The sequence below is a fragment of the Cannabis sativa genome, chromosome 3 (assembly GCF_029168945.1).
Source record: "Cannabis sativa cultivar Pink pepper isolate KNU-18-1 chromosome 3, ASM2916894v1, whole genome shotgun sequence".
NCBI classification, from domain to species: domain Eukaryota; kingdom Viridiplantae; phylum Streptophyta; class Magnoliopsida; order Rosales; family Cannabaceae; genus Cannabis; species Cannabis sativa.
In genome coordinates this window covers 12258324-12271033 of record NC_083603.1, presented here as the reverse complement: position 1 = coordinate 12271033, position 12710 = coordinate 12258324, and the positions used below count along the sequence as shown (strand labels likewise).

Sequence of the window (12710 nt, the reverse complement as noted above, 5' to 3'; positions counted from 1 at the left end):
GCCAGCTAGCTCGGTTCACGGCTCGCAAGCCTTTATTGCTTTAGTAGTTTATTTTATTCAGTTATGAAAAAGAAAAGCCTGTTAGGAAGCATGTTAGTAGCCTGATAGTAGAATAGGCGCATGTTTCATTTCTAATTTCCAAATTAAGCGGCATTAGTAAGCTCGCCTTGAATACGACCTGATATGCCAACTCTTGGTTTCGCAGGCGGTTCTAACTAGATGGACGCCAGGCGGACTACCAGGAGTCGGGGCAACTCCGTGGGGTCGAATCAGGGAGAGGGAGCTCGGTTTCCCCCACCGCTAGGGGCCGAGGTAGAGGTCCCCGAGGCGGGGCCCGTGGTCGGGGTGTCGAGGACCCGCCACAGCCGCCTGTGCTCCCGCCCGATCGTGGAGCCCCGAATTGGGGAGTTGCGGTTTGCGGAGATGCAAGCCCGGATCGAAGAACAAGACCTCGAGATTCGTAGGTTGAGACAGCAGGTGCTCCCGCAGCTCCCGTGCCCGTAGTTCCAAAGGGCACCGCCCCCGCCGCCTGTGCCGAGATAGTGGTGGCGGCCCACAGATTGGAACCTTTATATGAGCGGTTCCGGAAGCAAGCACCTCCGGTATTCCTGGGAGGTCCAGATGTATCGAAAGCCGAACAGTGGCTGACGGTGATTACCCGAATTCTGAATTTCATGGGTGTCACCGGTAATGATAGAGTGGTGTGCGCCACATTTCGGGCCTGTGAGGACGCCCTGGTATGGTGGGACATGGTGTCTCAGATTCACGATGTCACCACCATGACTTGGGAGAGGTTCCAAGAACTCTTCAACGCGAAATACTATAATGAGGCGGTCAGAAGCGCCAAGAGGAAAGAGTTCGTTCACCTGACCCAGCGGGAGAACATGAGTGTCACTGAGTATACTACTCAGTTTGACCGGTTGGCGAGGTTAGCCTCGGGAATTGTGCCGACCGACTTCAGTAGGAAGGAGAAGTATCTGGACGGGTTGAATCCCAAGATCGTGCATGACCCGATGATTACCACAGACGACAAGCACCACCTATGCTCGATGGTGGAGAAGGCACCGCGAGCCGAGGGCGCAGGTGGGGTGTATGTCGAATCGCCCAAGATCTCGGTTAGTGGCGGAGCTCCTACCCCTCCTGCATCAGGCTTTAGCAGGGGGAGTAGTGGTTCGGCCATTGATCAGAGGAAGAGGGCACCCACTGCTTCCGGCGGCGCGAGTCAGAACAAGAGGTTCCGGGGAACCGCACTGCAGGAGTCGTCCTGGTGGTAATGAGACCCGATTCTCCTATCCCGAGTGCCCTAGCTGCAAGAGGCACCATCGGGGCGAGTGCAAGGGGCAGGGATGCTTCCATTGTGGCATGCTCGGGCACTTCAAGAGGGAATGTCCCCGGGCCCGCCGCAGGCACCGAGAGCTCCAGCGATACCCACTCCGCCTGTGGTATTCGCCATCACGCAGCCGATGCGGATGCCACCCCATCGGTTGTTACAGTCGCCTTTTTATTAACAACTCGTTTTATTCAAGTCGTTTGATTCTGGGGCTACACATTCTTATGTGGCGGCCAGAGTCTTTAGTAAGTTGGGTAGACCCTTTGATAGATATGAATCAGGGTTTGGAACCCTGTTACCTGGCGGAGAATTGGTTATCTCCAATAGGTGGATTAGGTCTATGCCAATCAGGATAGACGGTAGAGAGTTAAGCGCTGATCTGATAGAGATGAGCTTAGTCGAATTTGATATTATTTTAGGAATGGATTTCCTATCTAAATATTCCCATGAAAGCATTGATCGTAAGAGGAAGATGGTGGTCTTCCAACCGGAAAGTGAAGAACCGTTCGTGTTCGTGGGTTCGGTTCAGGGATCTCGGATCCCGGTGATCTCGGCTATGTCAGCGAGAGAATTATTGCACGGTGGGTGCTTAGGGTTTCTGGCCGTGGTGGTGGACACCACTCGGCCAGACACCATTCGGCCAGAGGACATCAGAGTGGTTCGGGAATTTTTGGACGTTTTTCCCGAAGAACTTCTGTGGTTACCACCTCACGGGAGATTGACTTTGTGATTGACTTGGCACTGTGGGTGGATCCGGTTTCCAAAGCCCCGTATAGGATGGCTCCACTCGAACTTAAGGAGTTAAAGATTCAGCCTGTGGGTTGCTTGACATAGGGTTCATTCGGCCCAGTGTGTCACCTTGGGGAGCCCCGGTTTTGTTCGTGAAGAAGAAGGATGGATCTATGAGGATGTGTATCGACTACAGAGAGTTGAACAAGCTGACGGTGAAGAATAAATATCCATTACCTAGGATCGATGACTTGTTCGATCAGCTTCAAGGGAAGACGGTCTTTTCTAAGATTGATCTCCGTTCGGGTTATCATCAGTTGAGAATCCGAGAGGAGGACATTCCAAAGACGGCTTTCCGCACTAGGTATGGACACTACGAGTTTCTGGTTATGTCATTTGGACTAACCAATGCTCCTGCAGCATTCATGGACCTGATGAATAGAGTATTCAAGGATTTCCTCGATACCTGTGTGATTGTGTTTATCGACGACATCCTCGTGTACTATCAATCAGAAGAGGAGCATGAGTTACATCTTCAGATGGTACTGCAACGACTTCGAGAACATAGACTCTACGCCAAGTTCAAGAAATGTGAGTTCTGGTTGTCTCAGGTGTCCTTCCTAGGGCACATAGTGAGTAAAGATGGGATCAAGGTGGATCCCGGGAAGATCGAATCCGTCGTGGATTGGCCGAGACCGAAGACAAGGACGAGAGATCGAAGCTTCTTGGGATTAGCTGGGTACTACCGTAGGTTCGTGGAGGGGTTCTCCAAAATTTCAATGCCCCTAACCGAACTTACAAAGAAGAATCAGCGATTTATCTGGTCAGATAAATGCGAAGCTAGTTTTCAGGAGCTGAAACAGAGATTGATTACTGCTCCGGTACTAGCTTTGCCTTCGGACGAGGAGAAGTTCGTAGTCTACTGTGACGCATCCAAACAAGGTTTGGGGTGCGTATTGATGCAAGCCGATCGGGTTATCGCTTATGCCTCCCGTCAGTTAAAGGATTATGAACAGCGATACCCGACTCATGATTTAGAATTGGCCGCAGTGGTTTTTGCGCTGAAGATTTGGCGGCATTACCTGTATGGGGAGAAGTGCGAGATCTATACCGACCATAAAAGTCTCAAGTATTTCTTTACTCAGAAAGATTTGAACATGAGACAAAGGCGTTGGTTGGAATTAGTGAAGGATTATGATTGTGAGATCCTTTACCATCCCGGAAAAGCCAACGTAGTGGCCGATGCCCTGAGCAGAAAGGGTCCCGGGCAGGTAGCTAGCATGGTTCAGATCTCACCCCAGCTAGCAGAGGATATGGTTAGATCCAGCATCGAGTTTGTGGTAGGTCAGCTTCACAACTTAACGCTGTAATCTGATCTGTTAGAAAGAATAAAGGTTGCTCAGACGGCAGATCCGGAGTTAGCGAAGATCCGAGATGAGGTAATGGCTGGTCAAGCCAAAGACTTTTCAGTGTCAGATAGTGGGGTGCTTTTGTATAAAGCTAGGGTTTCTGTTCCGAGCAGTGTGGAACTGAGGAATGAGATTTTTGAGGAGGCTCATTCTACTCCATATTCTCTACATCCCGGCACCACCAAGATGTACCAAGATTTGAAACCGTACTTCTGGTGGAGCGGTATGAAGAAGAATTTGGTAGAATTCGTTTCGAGATGCCTCACGTGTCAGCAGATCAAGGCTGAACATCAGAGACCAGCAGGGTTGTTGCAGCCTCTAACCCTACCAGAATGGAAATGGGAGGATATTACGATGGATTTTGTGGTCGGGTTACCTAGGACCACGGGTATGTATGACTCCATCTGGGTAGTGGTGGATCGATTTACGAAATCTGCTCATTTTCTGCCGGTTAGAACAACGTTTACAGTGGATCAGTTGGCAGAGTTATATGTCAGGGAGATAGTGAGACTTCACGGGGTACCGAAGTCTATAGTTTCGGACAGGGATCCGAAATTCACCTCCAAATTTTGGCAAAGTTTGCAACGGGCAATGGGTACGAAGCTAAAATTCAAGACAAAGATTCCATCCTCAGACAGATGGTCAGTCCGAAAGGACAATTCAGATATTGGAGGATATGTTGAGAGCCTGTGTTATGGACTTTGAGGGTTCATGGAATAAATACCTACCGTTGATAGAGTTTTCTTACAACAACAGCTATCAGAGTACGATAGGGATGGCACCCTATGAACTGTTGTACGGTAGGAAATGTAGATCCCCTATCCACTGGGATGAGACAGGGGAGAGGAAATACCTAGGTCCAGAGTCAGTTCAACGGACCAATGAGGCAATAGAGAAGATTAAAGCTAGAATGCTTGCCTCCCAGAAAGTGCATGTAAGAGTTCCGCAGATCCGAAACGTAGGGATGTTCAGTTCCGAGTAGGGGACCATGTGTTTTTGCGAGTATCTCCGATGAAGGGGATTAAACGTTTCGGGAAAAGAGGCAAGTTATGCCCTAGATTTACAGGACCTTTCGAGATTCTCGAGAAGATAGGTCAAGTGGCATATCGGTTAGCATTGCCTCCAGCCTTATCAGCAGTGCACAACGTATTCCATGTCTCAATGTTGAGAAAATACGTTTCAGACCCCTCTCATATACTCAGTTATGAGAGCCTTCACTTCTGCCGATATGTCTTATGAGGAACAAACAAGTGCATCCCGGATAGAAAGGATAAAGTCCTTCGGAATAAGACCATAGCGTTGGTCAAGGTTCTTCGGAGAAACAAGAAGGTGGAAGAAGCCACCGGGGAGCTTGAGTCGATATGCGAGCTCAATATCCAGAGTTATTCAGGTTAGATTTCGGGGACGAAATCCTTTTAAGGGGGGAATAGTTGTAAAGCCCGCTTAGTTAATTTGGAAATTAGCAGTTATTTATGTTAATCATGAAATTATTTATAGCTATTTAAATAATTTAGTATTGATATTTATGGAATTCAGATATGCATGGGTATGTTATCAGTAGCTTTTATATTTCGCATTTCCGGTGTCCGGTATTTTGGAACGCGGCGTTTGGCTCAGTAGAAATCACAACTTAGTATGTTAGTATTTGGGGACGGGTTTTAGACATTGGGAATGTCGGGAATGGCCGGGAATTTAGAATGTCCCAAAAATACCCCGTTAGTATGATTTTCATGAGTTTATGGTGGAGGGGCAAAATGGTCTTTTTGCCCCATTAGTGTTTTGTCTTATGTGACTTTATGAAATGGAAAATAAATAATTAATTAAGTGTTTCCTTGGCTGAAATAAATGAAAAATATGAGTTATATTCCTCCTTTCTTAAGCATTTTACACTTAGTCATTTTTTAAAAGAAATTTCCAAAAAAATCAAACACTCAAAGCTCTCTCTTTCTCCCTCTTTTCGGCTGAGACTTGGGCTGCTAGGGCTGGGAATTTTCTGCCTAAAGCTTGTGATTTTCAACTCATTCTTGTGTAATTCAAGTCAAGGTGTGATCCCTTATAAATTCCCTTTGTGTTCTTCTTGAATTTTAAGTGAAAATGGATGAAATGCATGCTTGAATAGTTGTTGTTGTTGCTGCTGAAATATGATTGTTATTTTGAGTTTAAGCATGTTAGTTTAGGGTTGTTTATGTGATAAAGAAAGCATGTTGTATTGATTGTTTAAAGCTTTTAGTTTATATGTTAAAATAGGTGATTTTTGAGAGAAAATGCCATGTTTTGTTTCTGTGAATTGCTGGATGTTTCTGTTTGTTTTCAGAGATGTTTTTAGGCTTAGTTAAGTAGAATTAAGCTTATGGATTGCATGTTTAGGTGGTTTTGCTCAAGCTTGAGTTTGGATCTCAAAGCTTGAGCTCCAATGGTGAATTTTGCATGTGTGGGTTACGGGTAGGTTTGATGCCTTTGAAATGTCATTTGGGGCATATAGAGTGTGTCCGGAAAGTTTGGGATCAATTGGGGTTAAATTGGTCGAGTTATGGAAATTTTGGTTGTCGCTCGCGAGGAACCGAATTCGGTTGAGCATCCGAATTCGGATGGGGGTTCAGAATTTCCCGTAACCGAATTCCGGTTGGGCAACCGTCCGTCACGGTTGGGGGATTTTCAGAACCCTAGTTTTCCTCGTTTTTGGGTTTTTAGGGGTATTGCCATGCTTTTTATCGATAGGGAAACTTTTAGTTTCAAGTTTTAGTCCCCGGGAAGTGATTTAGCGTGTCACTTATAGCGTTGTGATTTTTATGGTTTAGGAGCCGCAATCCGCCGTTCGCCTTCGGGCCGTCCAAAGTTGACCGCACACCCGAAATCGGAATCCGTGTAAGATTAGTATAACAAGATGCATATGTAGATTACATGTTTAGCGTGCATGTAGGAAGCCCGTTAGATTACATTAGATATGTATTTAGGCTTCGAACCACCCAACCCCGTCACGTCTAGACATGTGCCGGAGTATGACCAGCACGAGTATGACCGGCTCGACCGATCAGCCGACACCGGTTGGTGGTTCGGCTATTGACCTATCCCGTCGCAGACAGCCGGAGTATGACCAAGAAATGAGTATGACCGGCTCGACCGATCAGAGGATACTTGTCAATAGTACCGTCCTCCGAACGTTCAAAACTCGCACCATGTTGGACATGGCAAGAGTGCTCGCACCATGTTGGACATGGCAAGCGGGACTCGCATCGTGTTGGACACGGCAGTCAGTTTTATGTATGATATTATTATGCTTTTCTTACTGAGTCTGTCGACTCACAGTTTACGTTCATGTGTAGGTAAAGGCAAGGCTGTTGCTGATGGACCGTGAGCGAGCATATGAGATTGTACATGTCGGGGCGGTTAGGCCTGGAGCGTACGATCCTCGGGACAGCAGGGCTGAGATTTTTGTAACTGTCGTTAGACGACTTTCATTTTGATGTAAAAGTTAAACTGTTAAAACGTTTGTAAATATTTTTATAATTCGGGATCCCGAGACTTTTTGCAAAATGGTTTATAAGTTTAATGAAAAAGCAAAATTTTAATTAATCACGTTTTTCCATAAACCTCGTTGATTAGCAACGAGCTGCACAGTACGTTTAAAAATCACGTAATACGCCTAAGATAGTTAGGGTGTTACAAAATCGTTAAATTCTTATTTTATTTGAAATTATCCTTTATTAATTTCCTCTTAGCTTTTTCATTTAGAATTTGCTTAGATAGTATATCATTGGATGAATGGTTTATAAATCATCTGCTTAATAATGTCATTCTATTATCTTCTATAAAATTGAATGGCGCAGATGACTATATTCCCGATATTCAATCCTAAAATGATATAAATCCTCGATCTTAGAAATTTCCTACCTGTATATGTTTATTTTAGGCAACCTAGATTTAGAGTTAGATTAGTAGTGGTGGTCCAGGTAAGAATCATTACTCAAGAAATATTTGGTATAAATTGAAGTCTTTGACTTTAAATTTTAGATTCCAAATAGAAATTTTAAATTTGAGTTTCCAAGAATGCATTAAACAATACGGTCTAACTTTAACAAGTTGTTAATATCCATTTTCTGTCAATGGATTCGAACCGTATGTTTATGTATGGAATATGACTTTTGTATTCAGTGACCAGGATCTCTTGGACTATTTTAAGAACTCTTTACTGTAACTAGACCTAAATCATCAAAAGACTATAACCACATATTGTATCTATGACATTTAATCTTGTTCATAGTGGTTTTGACAAGATCACTCTCTGCAAAGAGAAAACATGCCTATATCTACTTGAAAGTAAAATTATCTATATTCAAAATATTGATGTACATTTAAGGTGGATATGAGTTATCGTTAAATTCTTTAGACAATCACTCTAGATTTTACCTTATGCAAAGAAATTTGAAATGTGTGAGAAATTTCATGAATTTCTAGCAATGTTGAAAACCATTAAGGTAAGTGGTTAAAGATCTTGCGAACTGATAAGGGTGGAGAAATATTTGGTGGATATGAAGTTCAAAGATCATTAAGTTGAATTTTTGAATTATATCCAAACTTACCTCCCCAAAAATTCGATTTGCATATTGATGATAGTATAAGGTCTATGATTAGTTAATAGCAGTAGCCTAAGTCCTTCTAGGAATATACCCTAGTGATAGGAAAATTTTAGAATGATGAAATGGTTGTGTACTTAGTGTATTACTAGATTCATGGATGTCCTGATCGTGACCTTAAGAAAAGCTAGAACTGTTAACTAAGGTTTGCATGTTTGATAGCTATTCTAAGTGATAAGGGGTGGACCATCCAATGATCATTCAGATAAGAAAGTGTTTGTTTCAACAAATTCTACTTTTCTAAGAATATGATTAAATCTGAAAATAAAGTAGCAAAGTAGAGGAGAGCTATATCAGATCCCACCTATAGCAATTAGATCCCATCTATAGCGATATGAATTGTAGTATCTCTTGGTATTAATACAACCAAAAGAGGAGTAGGTCATTACCCGCTATCACAAGGGAACCGAACCTCAATAAAAAATCTCTGTGTTTATTACTTTTTCATTCTTTTTTGTGTGACATGTGGCAAGCATTAGTTCTATACGACCCCGTTGTTGGTTGATCACTTTTTAAGGTCAACAAATACTAAAGTAAATAAAAAATTAACTTTAATATAATATAGTGGAATCAAATATTTTTTTGAATTAAGTCACTTAATATGTTTTTATCTAAAAACTAGTTCTGATGATGTGGACATCAGTTTTGATATGTGGCAAGAAGAAAAACAATCCATGAGCCATGCATCCCAAGATAGGGCAGTTGACTTGAGAGCTAAGCCCTAACCCATGGCCCATGTTTACATAAGGGGACATTCAAGTAGGTATTTAGTTCCTGCAAAGTCATTTACAATGGACCATCCTTCAGTAGTCTAATCTAACAAGAAAAGAAGACTCCAAGTCACAAACCTCAAAGTTGTGGATGTCAACTCAACATCCCGAAAGTCGACCTGGTGCCTAATGCCTAGGTTGACAATTTTATGTCCTAGAATGCACCATTTTAGTCCCCAAATCTATTATCTCCATAAAAATTGCTCAGCCTTTGCACTAAAACACACGAGAGACATGCCATAAGTAAGCTACAAGCCCCAAAACAAATATTGGAACACTTCCAATCTGGAGTGCTCGGGCACCCGACACCCAGGTTGACATTTTTAGTCAAGTTAGGCGTATCACAATTAGAATTTACCTTTTTGGGAATTTCTTTGGACTATGATTCCTAAAATTCAACAATGAACGACGCTAGGACTTGAGTTTTTTACCAATCGTGCTCAGGAAAGACAAATTATGAGACCAACGCCTAGGTCGACATAGTGTGTCTCATGGACGCTAGGTCACCAGCTCAAATTTTATGAGTAATACCAGTGAAAATTTGATGAAACTGAATTAATGTGAGTAACTTCCACTAGAAAGAAGGACAATCATAAAAAAGATGAGATCCAAACACTTTCAACCTAGATCTAGCGCCCAAGTTGACATATTGTCAACCTTGGGCGCTTTCGACAAGTTTTTCATAGATATTTTCTAGGTATTTTCTTTGAATTCATTAATAACAAAGATACAAGTGCTTTTGAACATCAAACGAGATGATCTGGTGGCCAAAAGCACTAGCCAACACATAAGTTGACATGGGCACTGGCGACGAACACCCAATCTGACATTTAACATGGTACACATGGTTTCGTTACTCAAATGCCAATTATTTCCAATAATTGTTTTGGTTCCAAATGAGGGAGGAACCCTTTTTTGTAAACTAAAATATGATCAATGTACGAAAATGGCACCGAGAGGGCCAGAGAGCAGCTCCTAGCGCCCAGGTTGACTCTCAACTTGGTGGGCATGGATCTGCTTGTCCAATTTTAGTTTTGTCTCGGGCATCAAGGTAATTTTCCATTGAAAATAATATGTATAGCATGTGGCAAGTTAAATTCATACTTTGATATTTCACCTTACGACAGGAGTGAATATCAACAAACAAGTTACAAATCGACACCCGATTTGCGAACAAGAACAATTTTTGACAACCGGTGAACGAATTCACTCGTATCAAGAAATTAGTTAAGTGATGAAATAATATCATTTAGAGTTTGGAAAATATGATTATGACATGATTTCCCAAGTAGTCAGCACCCAGGTTGACATCTGAAAATTTCTTAATCGTAGGAATGTCAACCTGGTCGCAGGTTGCGGAACTGTCTATAGTAAATCAACCATATCTCACTCAATACAACTTTGATTGACATAATTACAAGTTATTGGAAAGATATTTTCAAGTTCACTATACACATGTCATATACTCCTATCACAATTCTGAAGTTTCTAAGTCAAAAAATCACTCCCAAGACAAAGTGCGCTTTTTGTCACAAATAAGCCGAAAACGATTTGACAGACGTGATCTGACCTCCAAGAATTTACATTCATCATCTGAAGTCACATTTGAGCATCTCAATCATTGGATCACAATCAATGGTAAAAATACCCCAGATGAAATGTAACACCCTAACTAGCATAGGCGTGTTAACGTGATTTTTAACATATTGTGCAGCTCGTTGCTAATCAACGAAGTTATTGGAAAACGTGAATAATTAAAATTTTGCTTATTTAGTTAAAATATAACAAATAACTTTTATAAACTTCCGGGATCCCGTTTACAAAAGTTTACTACATAATTACAAAATACTTGTCGCCTAGCGATAAAATACAAAAGCCCTGGTGTCCTGAGGATCGTACGCTCCAGGCCTAACCGTCCCGACATGTACAATCTTCACCTGCTCGCTCTCACGGCTCCTTGGCTTTAGCCTTGCCCTTACCTACACATAGCAATAGCACTGTGAATCGACAAACTCAGTAAGAAAAACATAACATAATAAACATACTAATATTTCGGGTTATAATCAGGCGCCCATACACCTAACCATAACCCTAACTGAATCAGGATCGATCTTGACAAAGTATGACTAACTGCGAATCTAGCCTATACTCAGTACTCTAATCGCACTGATGTGGTAGTAGTTAATCCATACTATTTGATAGCCTAGCATATATTTGATGGCATCTCGGTGCAACTCTATGTACACCTCACTGTTGCCCTGATATGCTAATCTGATGGCTATATAATTTGCCTAACATATATCTGATATGTTATTCTAACGGCAACTAACATGTACGCTAAACGTGTATAAGCATATGCATGACCATATACTAATCTTACCTTGACTCTAAATTCAGGTGTGCCGGTCAACCTGAGTGGAACAACTGCTCGGCGAATTACATGCTCCTAAATCACATCAATCATAACATAGGTGAGTGACATGCTAAATCACTTTCTGGGGTCTTAAACTTGAAACAAAAAGTTTCCCTATCGATAAATAACATGGCAATACCCTAAACACACAAAAAGGGGAAAAACTAGGGTTCCCAAAATTGCCCCAACCGGTAGACCGGTTCCCCAACTGGAATTCCGGTTCTGTGGGGTTTCTTGGGAGCCAACCAAAATTCCGGTTCAGAAGATTGCGGTTCCTACAGGCCCTTCTGAACCGGAATTCTGGTTCACTGCAGGAATGAGTCAAAAATTCATAACTCATTCAAATCAACCCCAAACTTCAAGAAACATTCCAGACTTGCTATTTAGACCCCAATGAACATATATAAAGCAATAAAACATCACAACATACTTAGAAACAAAATCCACCATTAAAAGCTCCAAGTTTGAGTTCAAAACTCCAAACTTGCTTAAATCCAACCAACAACCACTAAAACCTGCTCTAATCCATTTATCTAAACATAATTAAGCTTTAGAAAACAAAACTAAACACTAACAGCAACTACAGCAACAAAACCACAAGCATGCATAAAATTTCTTTCTTAAAACTCAAGGAAACTAAAAAGAGAGTTGCTCAAAGGTTACCTTAGCTTGGATTATACTTAGAACTGTTGAAAAATTGCAAGATTGAAGAACAACAATCAAACCCTAGCTGGTCTAGGGGGTTCGAATGAGAGAGAGCTTGAAAGAGAGAAATAGAGCTTCCTTTCCAAATTTTTTTCTTATTTTTGAAATAATGAATAAAAGGGTTTTATCAAGATAATATCAGCATAACATAACTTAGAAAATTGATTTAATTAACTTATCTAAAGTCACAAAATGACAAAAGGCTAATGGGGCAAAATGACCATTTTGCCCTTCCCACACTAACACAACATAAAAGGGTATTAAGGGTATTCTGGGAAATTCTAAATTCCCGACTAATCTCGATATTCCCAATGTCTAACTACACCGCCCGCTAAACTAAAATACTAAGATGTGATTCAACTAAGCCATACACCGCGTTCCAATGTTGTCGGACACTGAACATGCAAAATTATGAAATTTCTATATATGACATATAAAATGCATTCTGAATTCAAATAAATCATCAAAATTTAATAATTAGAATTAATAACTAATTTTCATAATTAAATTCTAATTATCTGCTAATTTCCAAATTTAAGCTAAGTGGTCTTTACATGAAATGTTTCCGATTTTGTAATATATATTTTATTTTAATGGACCTCTATTCTTATAAATAAGAGGCTCCTCTAAGTTCCTTTTCTACGTTATAAAATCTCTCCATAAAGTTAGAGATTCTCTCTCTAAAACTCACTTGTTTAACTCTCTAGAACTTGTGAGTGA

The 12710-nt window shown here is 41.5% G+C and overlaps 1 protein-coding gene across 1 annotated transcript in view; it reads left to right on the top strand.

Moving 5' to 3' along the window:
• LOC115708805 (uncharacterized) overlaps nucleotides 1–7039 on the top strand; it is a 56027-nt gene extending 48988 nt beyond the window's left edge. Inside the window, exon 6 of the mRNA XM_061111665.1 lies at nucleotides 6792–7039. Within this exon, the coding sequence (XP_060967648.1) occupies nucleotides 6792–6932 (141 nt within the window). The 3' untranslated portion in view covers nucleotides 6933–7039. The remainder of the gene's footprint in view (nucleotides 1–6791) is intronic.
• The last annotated feature ends 5671 nt before the right edge of the window (nucleotides 7040–12710 follow it).